The sequence below is a fragment of the Anticarsia gemmatalis genome, chromosome 23 (genome assembly GCF_050436995.1).
Source record: "Anticarsia gemmatalis isolate Benzon Research Colony breed Stoneville strain chromosome 23, ilAntGemm2 primary, whole genome shotgun sequence".
NCBI classification, from domain to species: domain Eukaryota; kingdom Metazoa; phylum Arthropoda; class Insecta; order Lepidoptera; family Erebidae; genus Anticarsia; species Anticarsia gemmatalis.
The window spans coordinates 8,086,321-8,113,573 of NC_134767.1; the positions used below are offsets into that span (position 1 = coordinate 8,086,321).

The 27,253-nt window shown below is 33.9% G+C and overlaps 2 protein-coding genes across 4 annotated transcripts in view; one reads left to right on the forward strand and one right to left on the reverse strand.

The window, feature by feature from the left end:
* LOC142983185 (uncharacterized) overlaps positions 1–15,049 on the reverse strand; it is a 31,452-nt gene extending 16,403 nt beyond the window's left edge. Inside the window, exons 1-4 of one of the 3 annotated variants that reach the window (XM_076130072.1) lie at positions 14,818–15,049; positions 3,939–4,006; positions 3,215–3,374; positions 470–557 (exon numbers count right to left, since the gene is read on the reverse strand). In XM_076130072.1, the coding sequence (XP_075986187.1) occupies positions 470–557; positions 3,215–3,374; positions 3,939–3,969 (279 nt within the window). In that variant the 5' untranslated portion in view covers positions 3,970–4,006; positions 14,818–15,049. Of the gene's footprint in view, positions 1–465; positions 558–3,214; positions 3,375–3,938; positions 4,007–12,640; positions 12,707–14,817 lie in introns of those variants that run through there. The other 2 variants (XM_076130073.1, XM_076130074.1) reach the window with 2 other exon arrangements.
* Positions 15,050–17,344: 2,295 nt separating this feature from the next.
* Positions 17,345–27,027, forward strand: HLH3B (Helix loop helix protein 3B). Its single transcript, XM_076129944.1, has 4 exons — positions 17,345–17,461; positions 23,735–23,862; positions 24,655–24,845; positions 25,379–27,027. The coding sequence occupies exons 1-4, from the start codon at positions 17,428–17,430 to the stop codon at positions 25,854–25,856; spliced, it is 831 nt and encodes a 276-aa protein (XP_075986059.1). The 5' UTR covers positions 17,345–17,427; the 3' UTR covers positions 25,857–27,027.
* Positions 27,028–27,253: the final 226 nt, after the last annotated feature.

Consider the following 27,253-nt stretch of genomic DNA (forward strand, 5'->3'; position numbering starts at 1 on the left):
GAAGACTGATAATATAGGATAAATATATAAAAAAATGGAATATAATAACATTATCTTTGTCTACTATTTGGCTTGATATCTATTGTAAAAAATAGCTAAGTGGTTTAAGTCGTCGATGGTTCAAACCCGAGGCAGCATACCAATGGCTTTTCGAAGCTATGTGTATTAAAAATAACAATCACTCGCTCTAACGATAAAGGAAATCATCATCGTGATAAAACCTTGCATGCCTGAAATTTAACCCAAATACAATCGGTATTCCATTTTTATTGCAACATATTTCTTTAACCTAAAAAATATTTCTATACTCCTCCTTTTCCTGCGCTCATAAAGGTATAAATACCATTAGAAAATTGTAGAGATTATCGATGGGACCAAGAAGATGGCTTATTGTTTGTATAGAATGAATATAGTTTTACAAAAACCCTGTGAATATTGATGGTAATGAAAGTTCCAGTTACACACCTACCTGGCACCAAGTGGTGGATATCTTACTATCTATCAGTCTCATGTCGGTCATGCTCATCGGGTACATCTGTCCCGAGAACACGCGGTATCTGAAACAATTGAGGAGAATTTAAGATTGAGACGGAGTAAGAACATCGCCCACTTTACTTTCTAGCCTTTGAGAGGCAGGCCGTCGATATAGACAATAAAATATTGAACTGTTAGACATTCTGATATAACTACATATGAACATAAAATCCCGAATTTTTCGTATAGGAGTAGGCAGAGACGAAAGAACGCCACTTGCTTCGCTATACCGGTATGCTATTCTTACAAATTCCCCTTGCAATACACATCTTGCCATACAAGACCTCTGGCCACGCAGAACCGCGCACCTGATCTGTTTTTGAATAAAATAAGTGATATCAATGCCTTTTAGCCCTCTATTGTCATCAGATTTTAAGCTTAAAAATCAGTTGTCTTGATACAGTTGAAAAATAAAACCAATTATAACCAATGACTGCATAATTTATAGCATGATACAATAGTCTCAAATTAAAAGTTGAGCTGAAAATTCGTGTTGTGAACAAAATAAACATACATTTTATTATTTTCAAGTATTTTCTCATTTCGTAATTGTAGCTGCACAAAATTAAATGCTAAATGCAATTTGAAAATAGGTTAGAGCGATTTATCCCGAACAAAATGATTGGTGTTCCCCGGAACGCGATCCAAATGATAAGGAAAACAGAAATAGATGCTTATGTGTTTGTGTGTGTGTCTGTGTCTGTGTGTGTGTGTGTGTGTGTGTGTGTGTGTGTGTGTGTGTGTGTGTGTGTGTCTGTGTGAGTGTGTGTGTGTGTGTGTGTGTGTGTAACACATATGTTTTAATTCTAGTGCGTGTTGACGACCGACACAGTTCATTGTAAACACAATGATTCAGTTTCTTTAAAGCTCATTGTACACATGTCAACTAGTCAAGAAATTCGTATTAGGAGTTTGTTATACATACATACTTATTTTGTAAAAAATAAGTTTCGCAGTTTATATTTAAGTTAGATAGATAACCTTTCTTCTTTAAATTACTTTCTTTTACAGACAGACGGACAGTCAGGTAGCGGAGGCTTAGTAATAGGGTTTCGTTATTACTCTTTAGATATGGAACCTTAAAAAAGACAGAGCTAATTTGTAATTTTATAATATACTCTAACAAACATGGTAACGCCTGATCGATCATCCGATGAAAGTGAGTCGTCAACTAGAATTGGAGATAATGTGATCTGATTTGGTTACAGATTTACTTTAGGTGTAATGCTCAGTTCGCAGTAATGCAGTATGCTGTATAGTATCGATATATTTCTAAAAGAATATGTGTGCTACGATCTTTAAAGTTTTATTGTATTGGCGCACACCCATTTTTTTGGTTGTTTTTTCCCAAATCTATTTAATTTTACATTGTCTGAGCTTACCTCACGTTTATCTCGATCATGTCTTGAATTAATTCAATGAATTGAATTTAAAGAAGTTTCATTTGACATTTTAATACTGATTAGTGTATTTAATAGCTATCTGATGGGTTTATTTTTGGACGGACTATTTCCGCAGTTTTGTATTTTACTAGTTGTGTAAGTTTAGTTAATGGGCAAGACTACAAGTTTTTAAAAAAAATCAGAGTTACTGGATGTCTGTACTGTCCAGATGAAGATAAGAAGTGAGATATTCTGTTTTTTCTATACTATCAGAGAGTACATAATTTACACGTACTATACGTATGTACGTATAGTTGTATATGTACGCACGTATTTTTTTTACGTACACACGGTATAAAGGAGCGTTAATGTTTAAAATTGAAAAAAGTACTCTTAGGGGCGGCTATCTACTTTCATACAAAATGTATCGATAGCTATTTGGTTGATCACAGTCTTGTATATAGTGATAACACCTGCAGAGAATAGCGTGTTAATGCAACGTGTTTTATGCATGTAATTGCCATTAAACCACAATGTAAAATAATATTCTTTTTCTGTCGAACTAAAGTGCTTTATCTACTGATTTAAATATTAAATAGTTTATAATTATCATTATAATATTATCAATGACTACAATGCCAGCGATTGACGTAATCAGTGTTAAATTCAAGGAATTTCTAAAGACTAGACCCTCACAGGTTGTCGACCAGCTCTTCAAATGAAGTGTTTGGAGGTAGGTTCATATCTTTATCCTATAGTACTTAGGCTTATTATTTGATATTGTCTGATAATGTTTCAAGTGAGTAGAGATTGTTCTGTAGGTTACTTGTGAAGTGTTGAGTATAGGGATAAGAATATTAATGGACTGTGGTCGTAAAATTATATCAGGTTTATAAAAAAAATATTGATCATTTTTTGTTTATTTTTGTACATAAAAATTTACTTTACATATTTGACACCATTATTGGAAGAAGCAGTTTTTTACAAGAACACAATAACAATTGGCGAGTAACGTCGTTAATATAATATATTTAATTCTCAAAGTGATTCTACAATATGGTAATCATAATACATTTGCTGAAGTTTAGACGTATATAACCTTCTAAAGAAAACAATGAAAGATTCGGGTTGATTGGACATTGATATTTAACCGCTAAAAGCGGAAGTATTATCCTAAACCCTAACTAGGTTGTGTCAAATGCCTGCCCTGCTAAACCTAATTTTATTCCCCGATTTCTACCCAAGATTTAACTCAGTACCATAATCATTAACTTCTTATTCTATAGTATATTACTCACCTTAAATATAAAGGTATCATAATAAACAAGCAGGGCAGTACGATGAGCATGAGTAGCAGGCGGCACAGTCTCAGCGGGGCTCTGTAGCAGGACCTTGGAGCCAGGTAGCAGTTCCTCTGCGTCGTGTGAGGGAGACGGAGCGCGGGCTTGAGCTCGCCAGCTGGGGACAAAAAGACTTTAGATTAGGAAAGACAGGTGGAAAACTACTGAAATCTGGCTGTTGCAGAAGGCATGCCAGGGTTTTCTTTTATTTTTATTTGATAATGTGACAAAGTTCTGAAATATGGAAGCCATATTTTTAGAGTATCAGGTTGAGATTTTGGACCTCAAGTTATGCGGCTTACGCTAACGAAGTTTTAGTTAATTACTTTGCATATTGAATAAGAAAAAAAAACATAACTTATTATTATCACATAAATAATTTTTTATCCAATAAAAATATTTTGTTGCTGAATTTGTAAATCTAAAGGATATGATTGGTAAGCGTATCCATTAAAACGTAATCATTATGGTTAAGATAATTAAAATGGCATACTGAGGGAGGCCTATACTCAAAAGTGGGCTGAATTGATACATTTACATAGAAGGTAAATTATGAAAATAAAAACAGGTGTACAATTTTCTTGTATTCCACCGAAGTTGTTGCTACTACATTGCATCAAAGACGAAACCGAAGTTGCTTACGTTATTCAACTACATACTGAAAAGTAATGAAATGACTCACCCTCCAAAGGCACTAATTCTTGAGGATCCATGTTTGTAGATATAATTACATCACTATCACCTATTTACCTGTAACAAATATACAAACATTTATATATAACATATCTATTGTCTCATAGACTAAACAAGGCACTTAATGAGATCCTTACATGATAATTTTATTCGTGTAAAGGCTTAAAGTCTAGACTGGAGACTTAGGTAATGAAGTCTAACTTAAGTGGTTAAAAATAATATTTTAGTAACTCAATAGAATTCGTGCGCATATCCAGTAGGTAATTTGGGCTTATCTGACCCGTGCGTATAACTTGGCCCATGTTAAAATTATATTCAAATCTTGTTTAGTACAAGAAGCTTGAAAATATCCTTTTTGCGATTCCCGGATCATTAACTGTCTCTAAGTACCTAAAACGTCAGCTCAACTGATTCCAACAAAAATCCCCAAGTGAAGTTTCACGCCTCTAGCTTCGAAAATGAAGAACTTTAATGCAAACTTTCACCCCCTTACCAAACGTACACCATAAAGGCACCCCTTGCCCAATTTTCATGTTCTTACTTCTATAGTAGAGGCTGTGCGATGATTATCAGTCAGTCAATCAGTTAGTCAGGACAAGTAATTTATACCTACGTATAGATTAACACAACATTGCACAGTGTAACTTCTTAAAAATAATTCAGATAAGTCAAATTTTTAAAAGGCCTCATGCTCATCTGTTTTTCTTATATGTATTTTTCATTATGTACTAATTAGTGTAACTGATTATACATTCTAGGAAGTCCAATCTACAATTCTACAGAATAACTATTTGTAACTAATATACTAATTATACTTGGTTTTATGTAAGTATTATAATTTAAAACGAATTAATTCGGCACAAAAGATTATGTATTGACGCAGGCACTTATATGCGTCATTTATGCCATAGTTAATGATCAACCTAGTGTCAAAGTTGTTCAAGCCGCCCTAAAGCCTTTGAAATGACCTATGGTTAATATAATATAGTTAATGAAGAGAGAAGTCGTTAGGATGACTGCTATTTTCATTAACAACAACTGGTAGCGACGTATTTCGTGTCCTATGAAGCACTTAGACCGCATACTAGTATTTGAGCTGAACGTCTCAAGTACGAGTAACCAGCAATTCGTCTAATGCTCGGGTTCTGAGTACATTTAGCAGTAGTTTATCTATTCAAGAGCGTTTTTTTATATGTGTCTAATCGCTATTGAAAATATAAACTACCGCTAAATGTACTCAAAAACCTAGGGTAAGAAATATCCGCTTAACTTAACCTAATGATTATTTACCGACCGGAGAATGCAAGTAGTTATAGTCCAAAAACTTAGTATAGAGCTATGGGTCCAAGTTCCGCGGCTGACAGAGACATACAAAATTAACAATTTTGGACATCAGCGATCGGCAGGTTCATGCAGCTGACTGTAGTTTGTAAAATGCTGATACTTTCTTTTGGAAATACACAGAATAATTATCATATTTAGTATGTAGGTAAATCGTGCATACCAAGGCTCTAACAAGTTGTCGGTCTATATAAAATGGTATTTATATGTACATTTTCATAAAGATCTTTGTTTACTTTCAACCTTTAAACGGTTATATAAGATACGTTAAATATATGTTTGAATAATATATTATGTTGGAAACATAATATTATGTAAAAACTTATCTTTGGTCGTTATTTACAAACATTTTCGGATAGTGATAAGGTTTTTATCAATCTTTAATACCAAATTCTGTTAAGAAATATATACCGTATCTGTTCAGCATGCATTTTATTTCTTGAACTGAATATACATACAAAATATGGAGCTAAATTATGACTTAAAGTTTAATCATACTTTTATTGATAAGGAGATTAAATTTTGAACAGAATCTAGCCTGCATTTAATCCCGAATCTTCAGTTATCTTCATGCTATTTCATCAAAATCGGTTCAGCGGTTTAACTATAAAAGCAAGGCAAACAGACCGACCTAGGACCCTAGGTCGATACCTACCAACCTATCGTCGCCGTACTTATTTAGTAATAACGTATTTTTAATGTACTAAATTGGTATATTCAACTAATTAAATAATAATGATTTGTTAATTACTTTGTTTCATTAATAGATTCAAGTTTAATATATTTAAATCTTATTAGTAGTATTTTTTTACAACACGTTGGTTATATGATTGCTTGAGTCATTTGAACTGTCAAGCGACAATGTTTACTTTGTTCGTTTGTGTGACATAATCTCGCGAACTACTGCGCAGTTTCGTGTTTCTATGTAGAGTTGGATCGTGTAAATATTTAATTTCGCGAGTTTTTATGTTTATAAAAATACTTTACAGCGATTGTGATAACTACCGAATTTATGCATACCTACTTATTTTTAAGAATTATTTCCAGTATTTATGTCGTCTTAAGCGTTATAATAGATACAAAAAAATATATCTAGTTACCTTATCTTCGATGCATGAACTAGGTTTATAATTCTATTGATTGCAATGCAAATAAAGCATTTCCTAAAAAGTACAGTTCTCCTTTCATGTTCAATGCACTAGGCTTAAAATTCTATTGATAACAATGCAAGGTAGGCATTTCTTAAAAAGTACACCTTCAATCAAATTGGCAGCACGTCATTTGAGTAGATAAATTGCAATCGTATTTAAAAAATGTGCGAAATACACTTTTTAAAACGCACGTTTTGTATCACATGTATTGATTGTATGTAATAAAATGCACATTTTGAAAACATTGACCCTTAATAAAAACGTGACTGCTGACATAGCAATACTTTCATGACGCATATTTTCGTATTCGATGTCAAATATTTAAAAATTCAAAGATTACGTAAATCCTCGCTTAGATATGTGACCTTTGAATATTTAGAAACTGTCAAAAATGTATGTACTCCTCTCACAATTCTGGTTTTGGTGAATGGATCACTCGTACCTAATACCGATATTAATAAAAGATGCCAATGAAAATCTGTCCTTTCGTTACGGCTCAATTCTCTTGAACCTTTTCCCAATTCATGAATAGATAAATATCATGAACATTCGATTTCTAGGAAAAGATATTATTATAGGCTGTATCAGAATTTGGCTACACTAGTAAAGTAATTGATGTGAAATAAATAGCCATGAAAATCCGTCTTAAAATTGCTTAGACGTTCGTATTTGTATTTCATTCAAACAAACATCACAATGCTTTCGAGTCTTTATATAAGTTATATACTAGGTCACTAAAATGGGTAAAATTTTCGTAGGCTACAAAGTCCTTATTAAAATTTCGTTCAAAAATCAAATCATTTAGTTCAAATGTCGACACCTATAATAGTCATTATAATTAATAAATCTATAACTAGCTCGGATATTCCATATTTTACACACATTATTTTGTAAGCGTCGCCTTTCCCTAGCGACTTCGTGTATCCATGCGAATTTGTATTTTATTCCCAATACTCCATAGAAAAGATAAGCAGTTCTAATTTATCATGGAGCACGAGTTTCGCACGATGGACCTTGACAGTATCGGACCTGATGACGTATCTGGATTTCTGTATGATTAGGATTAGACTCACGTGGATCACGCATGGGACTCTTATCTTTTATGTTACTACTCTCTTACTTCCTAGTAATGCGAAAGTTTGTATGTTTGTTAGTCGTTTACGCAAGAATTTAAAGACGGATTTTGATGGAATTTGGCAATGAGATTGTTTATGAACTAGATTAGCACAAGGAACACTTTTTCCCCGGGAGTTTTCCATTTGTCTGACACAGCTTTGGATTTGTAAGTGTGTACTTATAGGTATTTACAATAGCTCAGTAGTATTTGCAAAACATTTTTGGTGAAAAGGATAAGAATGAGCTACGACAATTATTTTGGAGTATTTTTATAATATCAACCGCTGCGGGGGAGATACGTATAATATTTTCAGCGTACACAATAAAATAATTCTGCAATTAATACTAAAACTTCAAATACTATGTCTGACTTATAATATTAAGCCTTTGTTATGTCCTGGAATAAAAATAATGTCCCTGCTAATTACCTACCTACTTTCGCTAAAATACTTTACTTTTAATATTATATTAACGCATCGTTAAAGAAGAATATCATTAGAAAATATACAAATTCCTGTAGACAACTAATACCCGGTTTATGAGGCACATTTAGCAGTAGTTTATCTATTCAAACTGTCTTTTTTATATGAGTTTAAACGCAATTGAATGGATAAACTACCGCTTAATGTACCTCAGAAACCGGGGGTTATAAACTGAACTTTGAACTAAGAATAGCGGATATAACCTCTAGATTATTTAACAATCACTTACAAACTTGCTGATTCTGTGAACCTTAAACCCTGACAGACTTGTGTTAATTTCTCCAACAGTCCGTGTTAACTTTCATGTAAGATAACCTAGGAAATAATTACTATAGATATAGATAAAACACTGTATTAATGTACTCAGTTATCTATAGTTTAGGACGATTAAATAGATTGTTGTATTATAGTAACATTTAGTGAAAGACTATTTCATTGATATTTGAGTACGTACTTCAGAGTAATTGATTTTTGTCTTTTTACTTTTGCAAGGATGGATTTAAGCGATAGTCGGTTACACAATCTTGTGTAATCAAAATGGATGCCTCGTCAAATGTTTTTTTCAGGCTTACCGTTTGTGCCTAAGTCTTAGCAAAATAATTAACTATAATAGGTGTATTAGGTGTTATGATTAAATTTAATATGAAACTGTTTTGTATTTTACGAATCGTCAACATATAGGTCAATATTACATGCCCTTCTTCAAATCCCTTGTGATAGTTTGACCCCGAAGAATTAGAATCACTTTTGAGGCGTGCCGTGTTCATGTTTTCTTGAATTTTATTACCAAGAAATTATGTTTTAACTACTGTTAAAAAATTCTGAATGAATTTCCGAGTCAATGAAACACGGGAATTTTTTAAGGATTGTATCAAAAGAATTTCTGCTATTTCTACCTACTCCTATCAGAAAAAGGCGTGCAATTAATGTTGTTTCTTCGCAGGTTACACTGGCCGTGGTCATAAGCTTATGCATGTTCGCGTTAATTCCCGTATGATAAAATACTAAACATGCAACGGGAAAAGTTACATAAAAATAACGTCTATATCTTTAGATTTATTCTAAAATAATTATATTTTAAAAGTTACGGTTACCATCTCTGTATCTAAAGAATTACTCTAAAATAAGACTATTATCCTTATTACTCCAGACATAGTCCTTTCAAGTTGTAAGTCTAAGTGTTTACTATAACCAGTAAACACTTCAATACGTCTGATAAATGTTACGTAGCCGTCTGTACGCTTATCTTGCAGTTATCTACTACTAATGGGTCAATGGTAGTGATTTCGTTGTTCGCTTGTAGTATTATTACAATAATAATGTCCTTAATGTGTAGAAAGAGATAGAATTTAAGTTAGTCACTTATTGATGTGAGTAAATTGACAACTTAAAACGCAGGAGAAAAGTCAATTTGTGACATCAATATGATGTAGGGTTCCTCAAAAAATATTAAACAAAAAGCCTTTGTGAACTTATTAGTCCTTCAGGGAAAAGCTTAACTACTCATGTTTTTAAGGTACTACTTAGAAGAAATTTTGTTTTCGCGGGTTATATTTATAAACACAATAAAAAGAAAAACGGCTTTTATTTCCCCAAGCATTATTATAGGCTGTAGAGTTAGTGGATTCAGAACTTACATTATACAGTAATGATTTTCGTAATTAAGCTTCCGTGATTTGATTTAATCGAGTTAGTAACACAATAATTAACCTAAATAGATTATCGAAAATAAGCTAAAAATAAAAAAAGTATCGTCCGAACAACAGATTAAAATTTAATATTTTATTAAATTTAAACGTCCACGTCTTATTATTGTTGAAAAAGTTTATAAAACCCATAATATTTCGAAAGCCATGACATGCATTTTCTTCAGATCAAAATAATATTTTTATTATTTGTATAAATAATGTTTTTCCTGTATAATTTCCTAAGTCCTTGATAATTAAATTATTATCTATTTGAACAGATGCTTTAAAAAGTACAAAATAGTTATTTATCTGTAGAAACATAATTACAAAGAACAAGTTGGCCCATTCCATATTTTTGCACACGTATTATAACCTCAACATCATCTCGTCATATTTAAATCCAGAAAAATGTAAAAAAGGGTATCCCAATCGGCTCATTTGCTTCGGAGATACGGGGTCACAGATAGACAGACAGACCCTTCTACATCCCCTATTTTTCAGGGGCTTAAAATGTCTACTACCTAATGTAATGTGGGTGATTTATAAGTTATCATAAAGAATTTTTTATAAAATTTTCCTGTACAAAATAGATTAGCAGTTTTGTTTGCAGACGTGTGGAGTCTGTGCGTGACCCATAAGATAATGATAACAATATCAACAACGGGTCAATGTATTAACCCGATATGAGTTCAAGAACGTTTACAATTCGTTGGCGAATTTGAGGTTTCATGTAGGTAGATTAATTTATAGTATTCAAGCTTTATATAGCTCCTTGTATTAAGGTACTTTTTTAAGAAAGTCAAAAGCCGACTATTTTTTGCAGACTATACTTACTATTGCAGATTAATGTGGAAAAAATCGAATTTCCCTGTAAATATTCCGTTTCATTGTAATCTGTGTAAAACCGAGCAAGTTTATTAACGAGCATCAAAATAGCTCAAGTCTCTGTAAATCTTTATATACTGCACAAAGATTGAAACTAGAAAAGAACCAACTATGCCTTTGTTCTACTAGCTGATTAATCGGCTGTTAAAATGCCCACTAAACTACTGACTATTCGAACTGGCAATTTTACTGAGCATGGTGCGACAAGTCGGAATCGATTTTTAATACTTATCTTTATTATGACTGCTTCTCGTCTATTCTTCTCATTGCCAAACGGCACAAGTGTTAGTTAAGTACAGAGAATATTGGAAATACCTTGATTGATAAATATATCGGTATTCCTAGTCATAGTAGCCATCAATCCAGATCACACTCGATAACACTCGTATATATGTCATAATCATGTAATATATGTGTATAAGACACCTGTCACAGATTATAATACATTGACTTGGAAGTTTTCGACATACATCTTGATTCATATTTTATTTATAGAGTTACTAGTTTATACTTGCAGCTATGCTTATTTTGAAAAAAAAATATTTAGGCCTTTTACACATACATACACATAATATTATGCCTCTTATAACAAAAGGTGTAAGCAGAAGTGTATGAAATAAGCATACCGACAGACCGCGCCACAAACGCAGTCAAGTTGGGACTTTCAATAGCTAAATAGCATCAATGAATTAATCAAATGGAGCTTGAAGGGGTAGTGGCATTGTGAACATGCGGGATTTTTTGGTTTTAGCCTGTTCTGAATGGGAAAACGGCATGTTTTTTTTTCAATTTCTATGATAGTTTTTGTGGTTTCAACTAAAGACAATTGAATGGAGCTGGTAGTAATAGCCAAACAGAGCTAAACTTTTGATTATTTCCTCGGACAAAGATAGATAACTACGTCTTTACTACTTATTCAAGGACAATGAAAGAGCTTTAAGGTTTATTTTAGGTTTATACCTACTTCTAATAACACTTTATAATAGGACTTTATAGGTTCATTTGTATTTGTATTCATTAATGCTAAATCATTGTTATGAAGAAAAATAATAACATACCTATTCTCTAAAACTGATAAGTTTACTATGTTTAAAAAATTGTTTCGACCTTATGGCTTTTTATCTTATACGCGACTATTTTAGATAATCTACGAAATTAATTGTAAATAAAGACTACTACTTACGTAGAAATTTAATAATACTTTTGCAAACTTATATAGATAGTTTCACACTTACATACATCTTAGCGCCAAGATATTTTCAAACCAAATGAAGACACTCGCTGTATGTAGTTTATAATTTTATTTAAAAAAATATCTACTAAGAGATTTCGTTATCAGTATGCAATTCTGAAAAATATTTAATTTACACTTGCAATAAAAAATATTAACTCAACACTTACTCTCGACAGTTTTTATCAAAAATACGTAACAAACAAAACACCATATCAAATGAGCTATTTTCCCATTGTTTCGATTCATAATTATTTATTAACCAATTACTTTTACTTAATGAGGTTAAACAAATTTCAAAGTAAAACAAATTGTTGGTTTCCGTATAAAATTCTTTCTTTTGTTTAAAACACTGTTAAGTAACTATTTTCTAAAGTATAAACAAATTTTGTATGCCGTCTGGCCTTTGTAATCTAACCAGTTTTAACCGATTAAAAGTTGATTTTATCTAAGTTCTTTTTATGCTGAATTCTGAAGTTATTTTTTCTGGTTTGTTTGTATAATGAGATAGTGTGGCATTATTTTTATGAAATGACAGAAAAAAATATGTACTTATGTAGTCATATTCAAACTAATCCTTAATTAACTAAAAGTTCTGGAAACATAGTCCATGCTCAACAGTTGGACGGTAAATAAAGATATTGGTTTATTTTAATATGAAAAATTAAAAATAAAGTTTTATCATGTTAAAATAAAAAGGAAATTTCAAGGTCTAAACTCCTCCCTCGAATTCGGGAGGAGTACCTTATCCAGCGATGGGGTAATAATGAGACAAAAAGGTAAAAAAAAAATCTTGCCTTCGCTTCGCGTTCGTTACGCCTTCGATACCGCTTCTGTAGGTAATGTCGCGTGTCGAGAAATTGAGCGACTTAAGATCAATAAAATATAATTTTATGGACATTATTAAAACTTTATAACTGCGATAAGTTACCGCTGGCGTGCGTCAGACGTCGAATTAATCTTTTTACGCATAAGATTAACCTATAATATAATAATATTATGTACAATGCTAACTTTTTTATGTTTTGTTCAAAGCAATAAAATGCTGTATACTAAGCATGATGTTTGAAATTGCAATGCATAATCCCTATACGATAAAGTTTTGAAATGTGATGGCTCCACAAAGATAATATTTTTGAAATATGACTAAGAACTGCGCAGAAATTTTGTAGTGGATCTTCCGCAATATTGTGCTTATGATATTCAAATCACTATTATGGCTCTTGCCCGCAATTCTGTTTGCGTAGACTATATATTTCCTTAACCTAGGTGTTATTCAGGTTTATAAACTATGGCGAAAGCAAGTTTAATAAAAATCCGTTTAGTAGTCTTAACATGATTGAGTAACAAACATCTATCCAAACATCAAAATATCCAAACTTTCGCATTTAATACTCACGATTAGATTTACAGACTAAAACCCAGCCCGGATTTATTCAGTTTAAAATAGTTGCTTACATACACAACCTTAACAAATTATACGCTTAGACCTCGGGACTCGCTCTATCTATTGGTGAAAACTGAGCTTATCGTGAACAGACAGACAGACAGGCGCGGCGAAGGGACTTACTTTTATAATATTTTGTGATAGTGACTCATTGTGTATTGTGCATGTTTGTAAGATATTAGTCATTAGATATGTACGTATACAAACTTAAAATAAATTCATAGTGCGTATTAATCCGGTAATATATTAATATAATGTTTTTAACATTTATTCAAGGACCCGACTAGATCAAAATAATGAAAACGTTTTTAAGTAAGACGTAGTACCGGTTTTTTGTAAACATTAAAATATTATGCATTTTATGTATTTTGAACCCGTTAGTTTATGAATTTAAGACTACTTTTGTACCAAAACTTTTCGTAGTTTTGCGAGCAAGAGGTACCTAGTAGTAATAATTTGTTTAAACATTTTTATTTGTACAAATTACTACATTAATTTGGTTTTGCATTACAATTAAGCATTCTGGACTTTTTTTTTGTATGTTGCAAATTCCAGATGCCAGATTAATGTCTATCAAGTTGTTATATATGTATCCGATTATACTTTTATTTATTATTATTATTAGCCTATATCGTCCCACTGCTGGGCAAAGGCCTCCCCCATAGCTTTCCACAGCAAGCGATCTTCGGCGGTCTGTACCCAATCTGGGTTGTAGGAGTCAAGCTCGTCTCTCCATCTCATACTTTTATTTACTTATCGATAATTTAAATACTTAAAGGATAGTCATTATTAGCGCCTACCTCATTATCTTTAGATAATAATTATTAATTATTCTAATGTTGTGTTGAAAAGCAATTAGTTACGCATGACGACATTTTGATTGTCTAAAATATTTTTTTAAATATGCAATGATAGGAAAGGAATTCCTTTGCCCTGCAGTGGGATAATAAGGGCTGATAGTAATCATTCAAAATGGTTTTTCATGACGTTATCGTATTGTAAACTGGAGAACCTCCTCATTGTTTGAAGTCGGTTAAAACAAATTCTCTTTTAAATATTTTCATTTTTAACATTACAATAATAAATAAGACAAAAATGTTGATTCTTTTGAGATAATTATTTATTAGGTAGATTGATTAAGAGAGACCTAATACCTATATAGTGCTAATTCAAGATAATGTCATATTAAGATCATAAACGTGTATTACCAATAAGTATTTATTAATTAAGCTTATATTTTCCGCATATGCATGTACTACTCATGCATTAAACTAGTTTTAAGTAACTCCTTACAGAAAAATCATGAGGATTTCCTTCATCGGGAATCAAACCTCGGATATATTATAAACAATAAGACATGATATCAAATACAAACTATACAAATATTTTGCTTCGAAACATTCCAATGGCCGAGCTGTTTAAAATACACAAGAGCCTCATTAAGAACTCTTTATGTGTTTAAATTTAAATAAGACCAGCAGCTGGCAGGTGGACACACAAAACTAAATCAAAAACAATGAAACTCACCGCTTTATCACTTCTGATTGTCCAAAATCACTGAATAAACCACTTTTAATTCACACACAATAATATTTATAGTTTCAAAAAACAAAAACGCACACGAAAAATGTCACTAGCAAAACAAAACACTATCGGAAAAAATGGCGGCGTAATTTTATTTTTTTGCACAAATTTCCCGCGTTTTTATTTATTTTTAATTCGTTCGGAATTTGAATTGCGGCGCGCGCATTCAGCCTGACGATTGACACAATACTAAATAAGTCCGGCCGTTCCGAGTGTTTATCGCGAGCATTTAATTTATCGATTAACTAGACAAACACGCGGCTCCGCTCGCAACGTGTTTACTAAGAAGTTAATGACCTCGTTAGTGGTTCTACCAAGGTTTTGTATGTTTTTAACTATGTTACAAATAGGTACTAATTGAACACGTGTTATTAATAATTAACTTGTAGAATAGGAAAATGACAATCAAAATATGGCAGTTCTGAGTTCGTAGTTAACAATGATTACTAGACTTTAGTATAGGCATAATACAGACAATATTCGGTAATTAAGCATTAGAAAAAGTATGTCTAGTGGTGCATTTTGAACAAGTAGTTTTATTGTGACAAGTTGGATCAGATTTCAGTAGAAGATAGAGTAAATACTTCGGAAATTCCTTATTAGTATTTTATTGGACCTATTATTTATTTCGTCCAAGTAGTAAAGTAATATAAAATGCGGGTCAAAAACCAAATAAAGTAGACTTGAGTAGAGTCATACATGGACAATATTTTTCTGATCATGAAATATCTTTTAAGTTATACTGAACCTAAGTTAAAAGCAAGTTTTCCAATGTAAAATAACTAACTATATCGAGTCTTGTAACAGTCGTTTTAAACGTTGTAATTTCCACACATTTCACTCCTAACATACATATTCCAGAAAAACTCAAAACAATACGTATACAGATTATAAATAGCAAATCTTTACCACGCGATGTCCACGGCGAGTTTACTAGGTCAATGTTTTGGTGTCCGATAACATAAACACTGGCTGGTTGCAACAGTGTAATGAACTAGACAAATACATCATTGAGTGTTGTTCGAGTAGTTGGCAAACATGTCAAAAGATTATGACGTCATTCCGTCGTGGCATACTGATTGATTTCAATGCTAATACCTGTAACTCGATTTTCTACCACTATCGACTGCCGACCACCGGCTATCGAAAAATTTTGTATGACATCTAGTTCAGCGCCTCTAGTTGGCGTTGTAGAAACTATTTTTGCAGTACATTTTAAATGTCAAACTCTCGGTACTTTGACTGCCTCCGTGGCGCTGTGGTTTAGGTCACCACGCCACTTCCATTGAGTCGGGATTAGTTTGATTCCCACAGTGGACAATTATTTGTGCGATCCATAAACAGTTGTTTAGGGTCTAGTTGTTCTTTGTATGTTTGTAAGGTCCTCGTGACATAAAAGCAATTCTTAGTGCGGGAGTTAGAAAGGATATTGATAAATTCTAATCACAAGAGGATAAAATAGGGGATGAATGTCTGAATGAAAATTCTGTCCTATGTCACAAAACATGCGGGCAAAAGCTAGTAACACACACAAATATAATATAAATAACGCACTTGGTTTTTTCTCAAAGTAGAGTAGACCCCTTAAAAGACAATACTTCTTCATTGGCCACTGGTAGTAATTTCTTTAGTTAATTCTACGCATAATGGCCGCTGTATCTCAAGATAAAGGTATAATATTCTAAATAGATAACAACGTCCAATCAAATAGATTGAGTCGAGTGCCTCTTATTACTGTCGTAATGGGATTAAGATCCGTTGAGTAAGTGCTGAGAATTGTCGAGTATGTCAGCCATTTACGTCAGAAAACAGATTTTCATGCTCATTTTTAGGGTTTCGTACCCAAAAGGTAACCCTATTACTAAGACTCCGCTGTCTGTCTGTCTCCAGGCTTGTCAAAATCAAATAAACCCATGTTAAAACATGCAGCAAACTGTTTTTTTGTATCTCGTGTTACTGTAACTGAGAATATTTCAATAGAAATTGGTAAAATTAATTATGTAAAGATAATATGGTAAAGTTACTTTATTCTTCGGTTTGAAGAGCGAATCCAAAACCCATTTTTTTAAATATATGTAGTATATTATCTTAAAAAAGCCAAGTCGCTTGATTCAATGAAGAAAAAAGGATTAGCAGGAGATCATTCTCTGTATCGTACATTTTCCTTTGCTACAATATAATAGAGAAAAACACACTAGCAACTTAACTTAACGCTTTATCGTAAAAAATGGGGTCATACTAACGTAATTGCCAACTAATTTGTATTGAAATTAATCCTAACACAGGTCCAGATAACAATAACTTATTACAATAATCATAATAAAGTACGTAGCATTAAACCTTCACTCCGCCCTCGAGCTCTGATTGGTCAACCGCCTCCCCACTCTCGACCAATCACAGCGCGATTCAGCAACCCTTCGAAATTTAAACATTCGTTATAGATTTTCGCCAGTTGCTTTAGATACGTTGTGTGAGAAGCACGTGTGTGTTGTAAAAGAAATTAATTAATTGATTTAGTGGGATTTTTTTGGTTTAGTTTGTGATTACGTTTTTATGCCAACCGTGACGGATATTCCAGGGAATAGTGGTGAGATATTTATTCATTGATAAATAATACAAATTATTATTAATTAATGAAATTAAAGATCTAATTAACATTTATCATATTTATTTACCTACTTCAATAAGAATTTTTCAATGCTATAGATGTTTATTTCTTCTGAGGACCTTAAAGAAAGGATTGTATGCTTATAGTAAAGTCAGTTCAGTTAGAGTGTACGGAATTCGGAATGAACATTAGATAAATAATAAATATAATGTTTTAAACACCTAAGCCACTCATATTTATTTTGCAGTCCAATATAGAACAATAAATAAGGCCTTGCACTTAATTAAATACTGTTGCTACTTAGGAAACCGAACAATACCTACTTGACCCGAGAAATTGAACTTGTACGTAGTATTACACACACAACATTTTGAATCATTTAATCACGTTTATAAAAACACATATAAATAGTTAATACTTTGACATTTTCAATCAAGTTTGAAACGAACTGTCAGTGAATGATAAATTAAACAAAAACACTCTTAAAATGACAAAGGATGTAGAAAAAATGCATTTGTTTGGGAGCTTTACTTAACGTACAGTAAAATTGTCGCTCTATAGAAAAGTTTCTTACTAAATATTGTTACTCTAGCTTATGACCCACTAATACGGCTTTTGGATAAGTGTCAAATAATCTATCCAATAGATAAAGTAACAACAAACAATTATGAAAAAGTCTGGCAATAATCTCGTTTTAAGTTAACCGGTGCCTACTTATTTACAAGTAATGGAAACGGCGGTCTTATATTTATATTCTTCATTCTTTTTATACATTTTATATTAAAATTCCTGCTCTAATTATAAAACAAAGTATTGATAAAATTCGTAATGAACGTTATAATTATTTTGCTCCGTTACAAATTTAATTATAGCGACTTCCTGCGATAGTTCGTATCCTGTGATATACAACAATAACTGCGCTTTATTTAGAAATAACTCACATATTTACTTCACTACTCAGTACGAAACTTTAGAGAAACATAAATTCTACATTTAAAATAATAAAGACCAAAATTGCTTGTATTCATTTTGGGTAAAGACTAGCTATTTCATGTGTGGTGAACCTAAACTCCACCTAAACTCCTTCTACTCTATGGTAGATGCCATATATTAATCATATAACGATTTGGCATTCTCTGTCAATAAATATATCAAACACGTAATGCTCGTATTTTATTAATACATAATATTGGCGACGAGGAAAAACTGAACCTAAATGGAAAAGCTACGTAAAAAACGGAGCACCCTACGTGGGATGCTCACCAGACTCGATACCTACATCGAGCAGAGGGCGACGATGTCTGACGAGGACATCACCGCTCGCTCCGCAGCCTTGAAGGACACCATAACAGCACTGCGAGAGTTACAAGAGAAGATAGAAAACAAAACCATAGATGATAACGATGAAACAGCGTATTTACACGAACAAAATTACGGCTACGAATTCGAAGAACTTCACACTATTTTAGTATCAAAACTTTTAACAAAAAAAACCATTATTCAAGGTCAGCGACAGGAAGACCAACATAGAATATACCAATACCATAAGATTATACCAAAAATACAATTTAATCCTTTACATGAATCAGAAACGTTCAATAACTTTAAAAAACGTCTGGAAGTGTACTTTAGACTTAATGAAATTACTGAGCCCCACATGAAGACAAATATTCTTCTGTCTACATTATCACCAGAACTCCATGAAAAATTATGTGATTTAATAGCACCAGACGAACCATTGAATAAGACATTTAACGAAATTACTGAAACACTTGACGACTACTTAGACCCAAAACCTAGCAAATGGGTTCTACAACATAAATTTATATCGAGAACTCAAAAATCGGATGAAACAGTAGCGCAATACGCCGCAGATTTAAAAAAGCTCACTACCAACTGCGAATTTAAATGTCAACACTGCCAGAAAAACATTTCAGAAAGCTTTTTATCTCTTCAACTCATAAGAGGATTGAAAGATAGCGACGCACGTACAAAAATTTTACAAGACCGAACAGTATGTACATTTAAACACCTGACACAGATTGCAACATCTATTGAAATGAGTAAAGCAGAAAATACATCAATGCTTCCGAATGAACAACCAAGTAGTGACAATATCAATAAAATTTCCACTGATTCCTACAATAATTCAAAAAAATCTCCTTTTAGAGGAATCACACCAAGAGATTTAAAAGGGAAATGTTTCCGCTGTGGTTTAAATCACGAAACCAAGAAATGTAGCGCTATAAACATAACATGCTATAAATGCAAGAAGGTCGGACACTTAGCTAGTGTGTGTCTACAACGGCGCTCAGATGCGAAGCCCAGTAAGACTACACCGGATATAAATCAATTAAACGACTCAGCGATAAGCGATGATGATGAATGGAATGATATTAATGTTATATCTGGTGAAACATCCGAAAAATACATGATAACGGTACACATTGAACATGCTAAGATGAAAATGGAATTTGACACTGGAGCCACACTTACTTCTATGTCATTACGAGACTACAGAAAATTGAAAATCGGCAAAAGAATCTTTAAAACTAATATAAAACTCAAAACATATACCGGCGAAGTAATCGAACCTGCAGGTGTTGCATACGTTCAATGCAGATGCCAAGGAAAAGAATTCCACGGTAAATTATACCTCATCAACAACAACGTTGACCCCGTTTTTGGCCGGAGTTGGATGAAAGAACTCGAAACTCTAAATTTAGCAGATATAAAAACTTTACAGCAATCAGAAAATCTAGAATTAGACCAGCTTTTGGAACTTTACAAGACATCAGTATTTCGATCCGACTTAGGCGAAATACCCAATTACAGAGGACACCTAAATCTACAAGAAAACACAAGACCAATTTTTATCAAACCACGTAGAATACCGTACGCTTTAAAAACCAAAGTGGATGAAGAGATCGAGCGACTATGCAAACAGGGTGTCATCACGAAAGTCGACCACTCTGATTGGGGTACTCCAGTGGTACCAGTTGTCAAACCGAATGGGAGTATCCGATTGTGCGCTGATTATAAAGTTACACTAAATAAAGTCATACAAGATGAACAATATCCAATACCTATGATAGAAGATATATTTGCAGAGATGAACGGAGGTAAACTATTCTGTACACTCGACATCACCCAGGCATATCTCAACATGACAATGGATGAAGAAAGCGCAATGCTACAAACACTAAGTACGCATCGAGGCACTTTTAAGGTGAACCGCCTAATGTTCGGCGTTAAGGTCGCGCCGAGCCTTTGGCAGAAATTTATGGATAAACTCCTTCAAGATCTCGAAGGTGTAAAATGTTTCTTTGATGACATCATCATTCAAGGCATCAACAAAGAACAATTACTACAGAGACTTAAGCTCGTGTTAGACAAACTAAAAGAAAGTAACCTACGAGTAAACAAAAATAAGTGCCACTTTTTCAAAACAAGCATCGACTATTTGGGACACACTATCGACAAAGAAGGTCTACACAAAAACAGAGAAAAGATTAACGCAATAATTAAAACAGAACGCCCAGTCAACACCGCAGAATTGAGGACATTTCTTGGAATGGCAAATTTTTACAACAAATTTATACCCAACCTATCATCGATCACGAATCCACTGAACAACTTACTCAAGAAAGAATCTAGTTTTCGATGGTCTACAGAATGCGAACAGAGCTTTATACACATTAAAAAAAGAAATTCTAAGCGAAAGAGTACTTATACATTTTGATCCCAAGAGGCCCTTGGTTCTTGCAACAGACGCATCTCCACTGGGAATCGGAGCAGTACTATCACATAGACTCCCAGATGGAACAGAAAGACCGATAGCATTCGCTTCCAGAACACTATCGGATAGCGAGAAGAAGTACAGCCAAATTGACAAAGAAGCTACTGCCATATACTGGGGATTGAAGAAGTTCTTTTATTATTGTTACGGTAGAAAATTTATCCTAGTGACAGACCATAAACCACTGACAATAATTTTCCACCCACATCAAACGTTACCAGCAATGAGTACAATGCGATTATTCCACTACGCTCATTTCTTATCTGGATTTGACTACAACATTGAATACAGAACTTCGCCTAACAACTCAAATGCAGATTACCTATCCAGGTTCCCAGTAGAAAACACAAAGGCAAACAAAATGGACCAGAATTACAGCTTTCAACTTCAACAAATACATACCATTGATGTCAACCCAAATATCATAGCGAAAGAGACAAGTATTGATTCCGATTATACACCATTAGTACTCGCATTACAAACTGGCCGATCACTTAAAACGCTCGGTTACAATGATAATGAATTTACTTTACAAGATGGATGTATACTAAGAGGAACGCGAGTCTTAATCCCAAAAACATTACGCGAACGAGTGCTGGACGAACTACACCTCGGTCACCCGGGCATTGTGAAAATGAAGCTACTGGCCCGCAGTTTTGTATACTGGAAAGGAATTGACAATGATATCGAAACAAAAGTTAAGTCATGTAGAACATGTAGATTACAACAAAATGAACCAGAGAAAGCACCACTACACCACTGGGAACACCCAAAGGGCCCCTGGCAAAGGCTTCATATTGATTTTGCCGGACCTGTTTACGGATACTATCTTTTAATAGTTGTAGACGCATTTTCGAAATGGACAGAGATTATACCTACTAAATCAACGACAAGCTCTTGGTGCATCCAAAAATTGAAAGAACTATTTTGCACCTATGGAACACCTCTACTCCTTGTCTCAGACAATGGCCGACAATTCGTATCGGGAGAGTTCGAAAAATTTCTAAAAGACTGTATGATTTCGCACAAAACCTCTGCTCCATACCACCCTGCAACCAATGGACAAGCTGAACGATACGTACAAACAGTCAAGAGAATCTTACGAAGCTTAGAGGGAGAAAGGGGTAATCTTCAAGAGAAACTTGTCATGGTAAAAACTCGCCTCAGACGGACACCAAACTTGAATGGTCAGACACCTTATCAGTTAATGTTTGGAAGAGAAGTTCGAACAGCATTACACTGCATGTTTAGAAACACCCATAAAAAAACTACATCAAAACATCAAGAGATCAAGGTCAGACAGTTGGAAGTCGGCGAACGAGTACAGGCCCGTGACTACACGAGTGCTAAGCACCATTGGCAGTTTGGTACTATCACAAGACGTCTAGGCCGACTTCATTATGAGATCCGCACCGACAACGGCGATGTCTGGCGCCGACACCTCAACCAGGTGTTGGCTGCATCTTATATTCAGCAGAACAGCTAAGAGGTTAGGAGGGGAGAAATGTGGTGAACCTAAACTCCACCTAAACTCCTTCTACTCTATGGTAGATGCCATATATTAATCATATAACGATTTGGCATTCTCTGTCAATAAATATATCAAACACGTAATGCTCGTATTTTATTAATACATAATATCATGGAATTTCGGTAGAGTCAACTTTGCATACAATTTACGAGATATGACTGTATTGAGTCATGTTTTACTCAACCTTTAGTCTCTTTCTCCGTACAGCTAAAATCTAAGACTAAAGTTTCTGTATGTGCATCTATCACAATTTAACTTTATTTAACCAGCCCAAGAGTGTGCACAGTACATTGGCACACTCTCTATTCCATCTATACTAATATTATGAAGCTGAAGAGTTTGTTTGTTTGTTTGAACGCGCTAATCTCAGGAACTACGGGTCCAAGTTGAAAAAAAATTTCAGTGTTTGATAGCCCATTTATCGAGGAAGGCTATAGGCTATATATCATCACGCTACGACAATAACAGAGTACCAGTAAAGAATGTTACAAAAACGGGGAAAATCACGACCCATTCTCTCTGATGTGACGCAAGCGAAGTTGCGCGGGTCAGCTATCATTCATATTGCCCGGTAAGATGCTTAACCGACACGATCGTAGTATGGTGTGGTCACCCGCAACACCGATGCGACGGCTTTACATGGTGTCTAAGTCTAAGACACGAAGGGCTTCTACGTCAAATTCTTAACTCTTAGAAATCATTAAATTTATTGATATCCCACTTGGGAAACAAGTTATCCTTCCTGAGTTATCAAGAAACTAGACCTAGGATTCAAACCCGAGACTATTGCTTACGCTGTTGCCCATAAAACCGAGGCAGTTATCCATACCAAATGCGTACTCTACAGTACCTATAATAGAAAGAAAATGAAACTGAAGAGGAAGTTCTATATTGTCTTCTACTTTTATTGTTGTTGTTGTAGTGTACCCGTCAACGATGGCGTCAGATCAAGAGTCGTGTTCTGATGAGGAGCCAGACAGTGAGATGCTGAGCGATGATCTCTGTCTCCCTGATAGTGATGATGATAGGCAGTCTGGGAGGAGTGTGCAGGTAAAACCTTCTTTATAATGCAGAAATTGATCAGCCACAGTTGCACGGTGTTAGGCTCGGATTTAGTCAATTTAATTTGGTTTTAAAAAGTGTGCTCTTTAGGTCCTTGTGAACGACTATTAAGGTTATGTATCACTTCTGATGAAATGTTTGAATTTTTAAAAGAGCGCCTTTTTTTTCAATATAACTGATATATCTATACTAATCTATACTAATATTATAAAGCTGAAGAGTTTGTTTGTTTGTTTGTTTGAACGCGTTAATCAGGAACTATTGGTCCGATTTGAAAAATTCTTTCAGTGTTAGATAGCCTATTTATCGAGGAAGGCTATAGGCTATATATCATCACGCTGCGACCAATAGGAGCAGATTAGCAATAAAAAATGTTACAAAAACGGGGAACATTTTGACCCATTCTATCTTATGTGACGGAAGCAAAGTTGCGCGGGTCAGCTAGTTCGTTACAATTCGTGGGTTAAAAATATTTTCAACCTATCAGTTTTATACAAAACCTTACCATATTGAGCATGTGTAATTTTTAGTACAATTTGTTGGGACTTCTAAAGCTGCGAGTACTTTTATCAATACCCCAACGACCGATATTTAAGATTTTTACTGTTATAAAAATGCGTTCAATTACTCCAAATCAACCTATACGAAACGAAACAAAAATATTTCAAATAACATTACATTTCAATGTATTTTGCTATATGTATAGCCAAAAAACATACACAATTGTTCTGGAACAAAGCACAAACATTTCCAAGGCCTAACAAACTTCTCATCTATTAGAATCTCCCTGAAGACATATCACACCTGAACTCCTGCCTGCTCCGGCCTCCTCGGAAGCTGTTCACCAACTGCCGTGAACGTTGGCGTCAGCAGAACGTCAGCGGAGCCTTCGCAGAACTAAGGAGACTGGTGCCAACACACCCACCAGATAAGAAGCTGTCCAAGAATGAGATCCTTAGGATGGCTATCAGGTAAATATAAAATATTCTGTAGTATTGCTTCTACCCGCTTACTTTACCGATTTCTGACAGGTAATAATACACACAAAATGACCGCAGTTTTGCCTGCGTAGGCCGATTTGTACACGGAACGCAGTGAATGTCGTTGGTGACATCGCGTTTCTAACAAACTCTACTGTAACTTAGTTTTGAGGTAAATAAAGTACGTAGAATATGCTCGGGATACAGGTTTACCTACCCACAAGCACGATGTTTCGGGTAAAAGGAGGCTATCACCAGCAAAATTGTGGTGGCGTCTGTAACAGCATTGATTTTTAATATTCTTTATGCAAAAAGATTTTATATACATTAAGTAAAAGCAGTATTAAATTGTTGTATCGGTTCAGTAGTTTCTATGCACACAACATTTTGGTAGGTACCTAGTTTCCTAAGACGACCTTGACTACACTCCGGACCTTACTTTAACCTTACTGATAGACTTAGATTTTCCTTATTCGTGTAACACAACTTGAACGTCCAAACATAAAGTTATTTCTGTTCTATAGGTACATCGGTCTTCTCTGCGAAGTACTAGAATGGCAGAAGACCCACGGTCTTTCGATGAACAAAGAAAACTCAGCAAGTCTTGCCATTAAATGCGAATCTCCTTTGAGCCCTCAGTCAAGAAGAATACGGCTCAAAAGACCGTACTTCAACGATGAAGACTGTCCTAGAGCAAAGATCTATCACGAGAGTAACGACTTTCCAAGATACGGAAATGAGGAAAACGAGGAAATCAAACGAAATTACCAAAGACCGGCGGGATCTAGGCCTGAATTTTTCTTCGCGAAAGAACATTTGAGGGTACTTCGAAATCAGTATTATTTCCCCTCAAGGTGGCGGCAAAATATGCCGTTTAGGAACTTGGCTGATCGTAATGGGAATAATTTGCTGATGATCGCTCCAGCGCAGAATGGGAAAGAAGAGGATGGGAAACTGCAGAATGGACATGGGAAAGAGAAGAATGAAAAGGATGGAAAATGAATATGTAAAGGAGATCGGCAGATTTCGTACAGCTTAAAGTTGGTGTTGTTTCGTTACAGAATTTGTACCACTTATTAAGGGGGCTAAGTCACTTATTTTTATTTGGAAGTATTATTTTTAGAAGTCCGGATTCATTAATAATTAAGGTAGAAAGATTTGATAAATTACATAATATTTTTTGGTCTATGGCTTATATTTGTTGACAACTAAAGAAAAAGAAAATCTCATGAGACGTCACTGTTAGTCTGACGTCTACGCATCCGCTAATATGCTGTTGTTTTGGATTGTGGTTTTGACAGCATCTAAGCAATTTAGCGAACTATCGGGGCTTCTTAAAATGGACGTAACTTTTACCTCCCAACTTTAAAAAATATAAGAATTTTAAAATAAGCTTGTCTATCATATTAGCTACCAATTAAAACAAAAAGTAAACCTAAACATGACATTTTATAAGCTGTACGGATTTTTCATACAAACCTGCCGTTCGCCTTTGATATTTTTGTTGATTGTGTAAATGATGAAAATTGTCGTTTGAGATTTGAAGATATGAGTTGTACTGGTTAGTTTATAATTGTGATAGAACCTTGTTATTTCGTATGTCAATACTTTGATTTTAATTTCTTTGATACTGTACAATAAACACGTTTTGTTTAAAGTTAAGTTAAATTTGTTCAACAACTATACAGTTACAGTTGTTTACCATTCAATTTGAAAAGTAACGTAAATTTAAAGCAAATCAAGGCCCATAACTATCCTTTTAATAAAAGTTTATTTTTGTCATTCCGTCCGTACCTTTCAGTTCTATTTGTTGCTTTATATTCATTTTTTATATTTCAGTGATTTTGGTCAAATGAATCATGATTTTAATTCTTAGATTGTATTGTAAATGTAAAACTTTAGTTCTAAGATAGGTAATAAGTCATAGTCCGTAGTTTACTTTTAGTAATTATTTTGTATTAGTGCCAAATTTAAAATAAGTATAAAATCTCAATAAATATATGTTAACATCATCGCTCTCATTTTTTTCTTTCGTTATTGCTTAGAAAAAGTCCTAAAGATACACAAACGGCTCATGAATTTTCTTAACCGACGGCAAAAGCGTAACAAAAATGACTTCGGTATTTTAAAAGTTTGACGCAGATTAAAGGGGCTCTTTAATTTTAAGCCAGTTTTTTTAAGAAGACGTTAAATTAAAAAGATTAATTAGATCTGTCAGCGATTAACGCCGTCGTTGTTCCGGATTAAAAGTTTTGATTTTATACTTGCTGACCGTTGAATAAGTTAAATTGATAGAATCTTTTGCTTGCATAGGTTAGAATAAGTTGTATTTTATATAATGCAAATCGTGCAATAAGTATCGGCAAAAAAAAATCTTTGCACTAACTAGGTTTAACGAA

Coding starts and splice junctions, on each gene's coding strand:
- HLH3B (XM_076129944.1), top strand. CDS start 17,428: ATGCCAACCGTGACGGATATTCCAGGGAATAGTG. Junction 17,462..23,734: donor GGATATTCCAGGGAATAGTG/GTGAGATATTTA, acceptor TTGTTGTTGTAG/TGTACCCGTCAACGATGGCG. Junction 24,846..25,378: donor ATCCTTAGGATGGCTATCAG/GTAAATATAAAA, acceptor TCTGTTCTATAG/GTACATCGGTCTTCTCTGCG.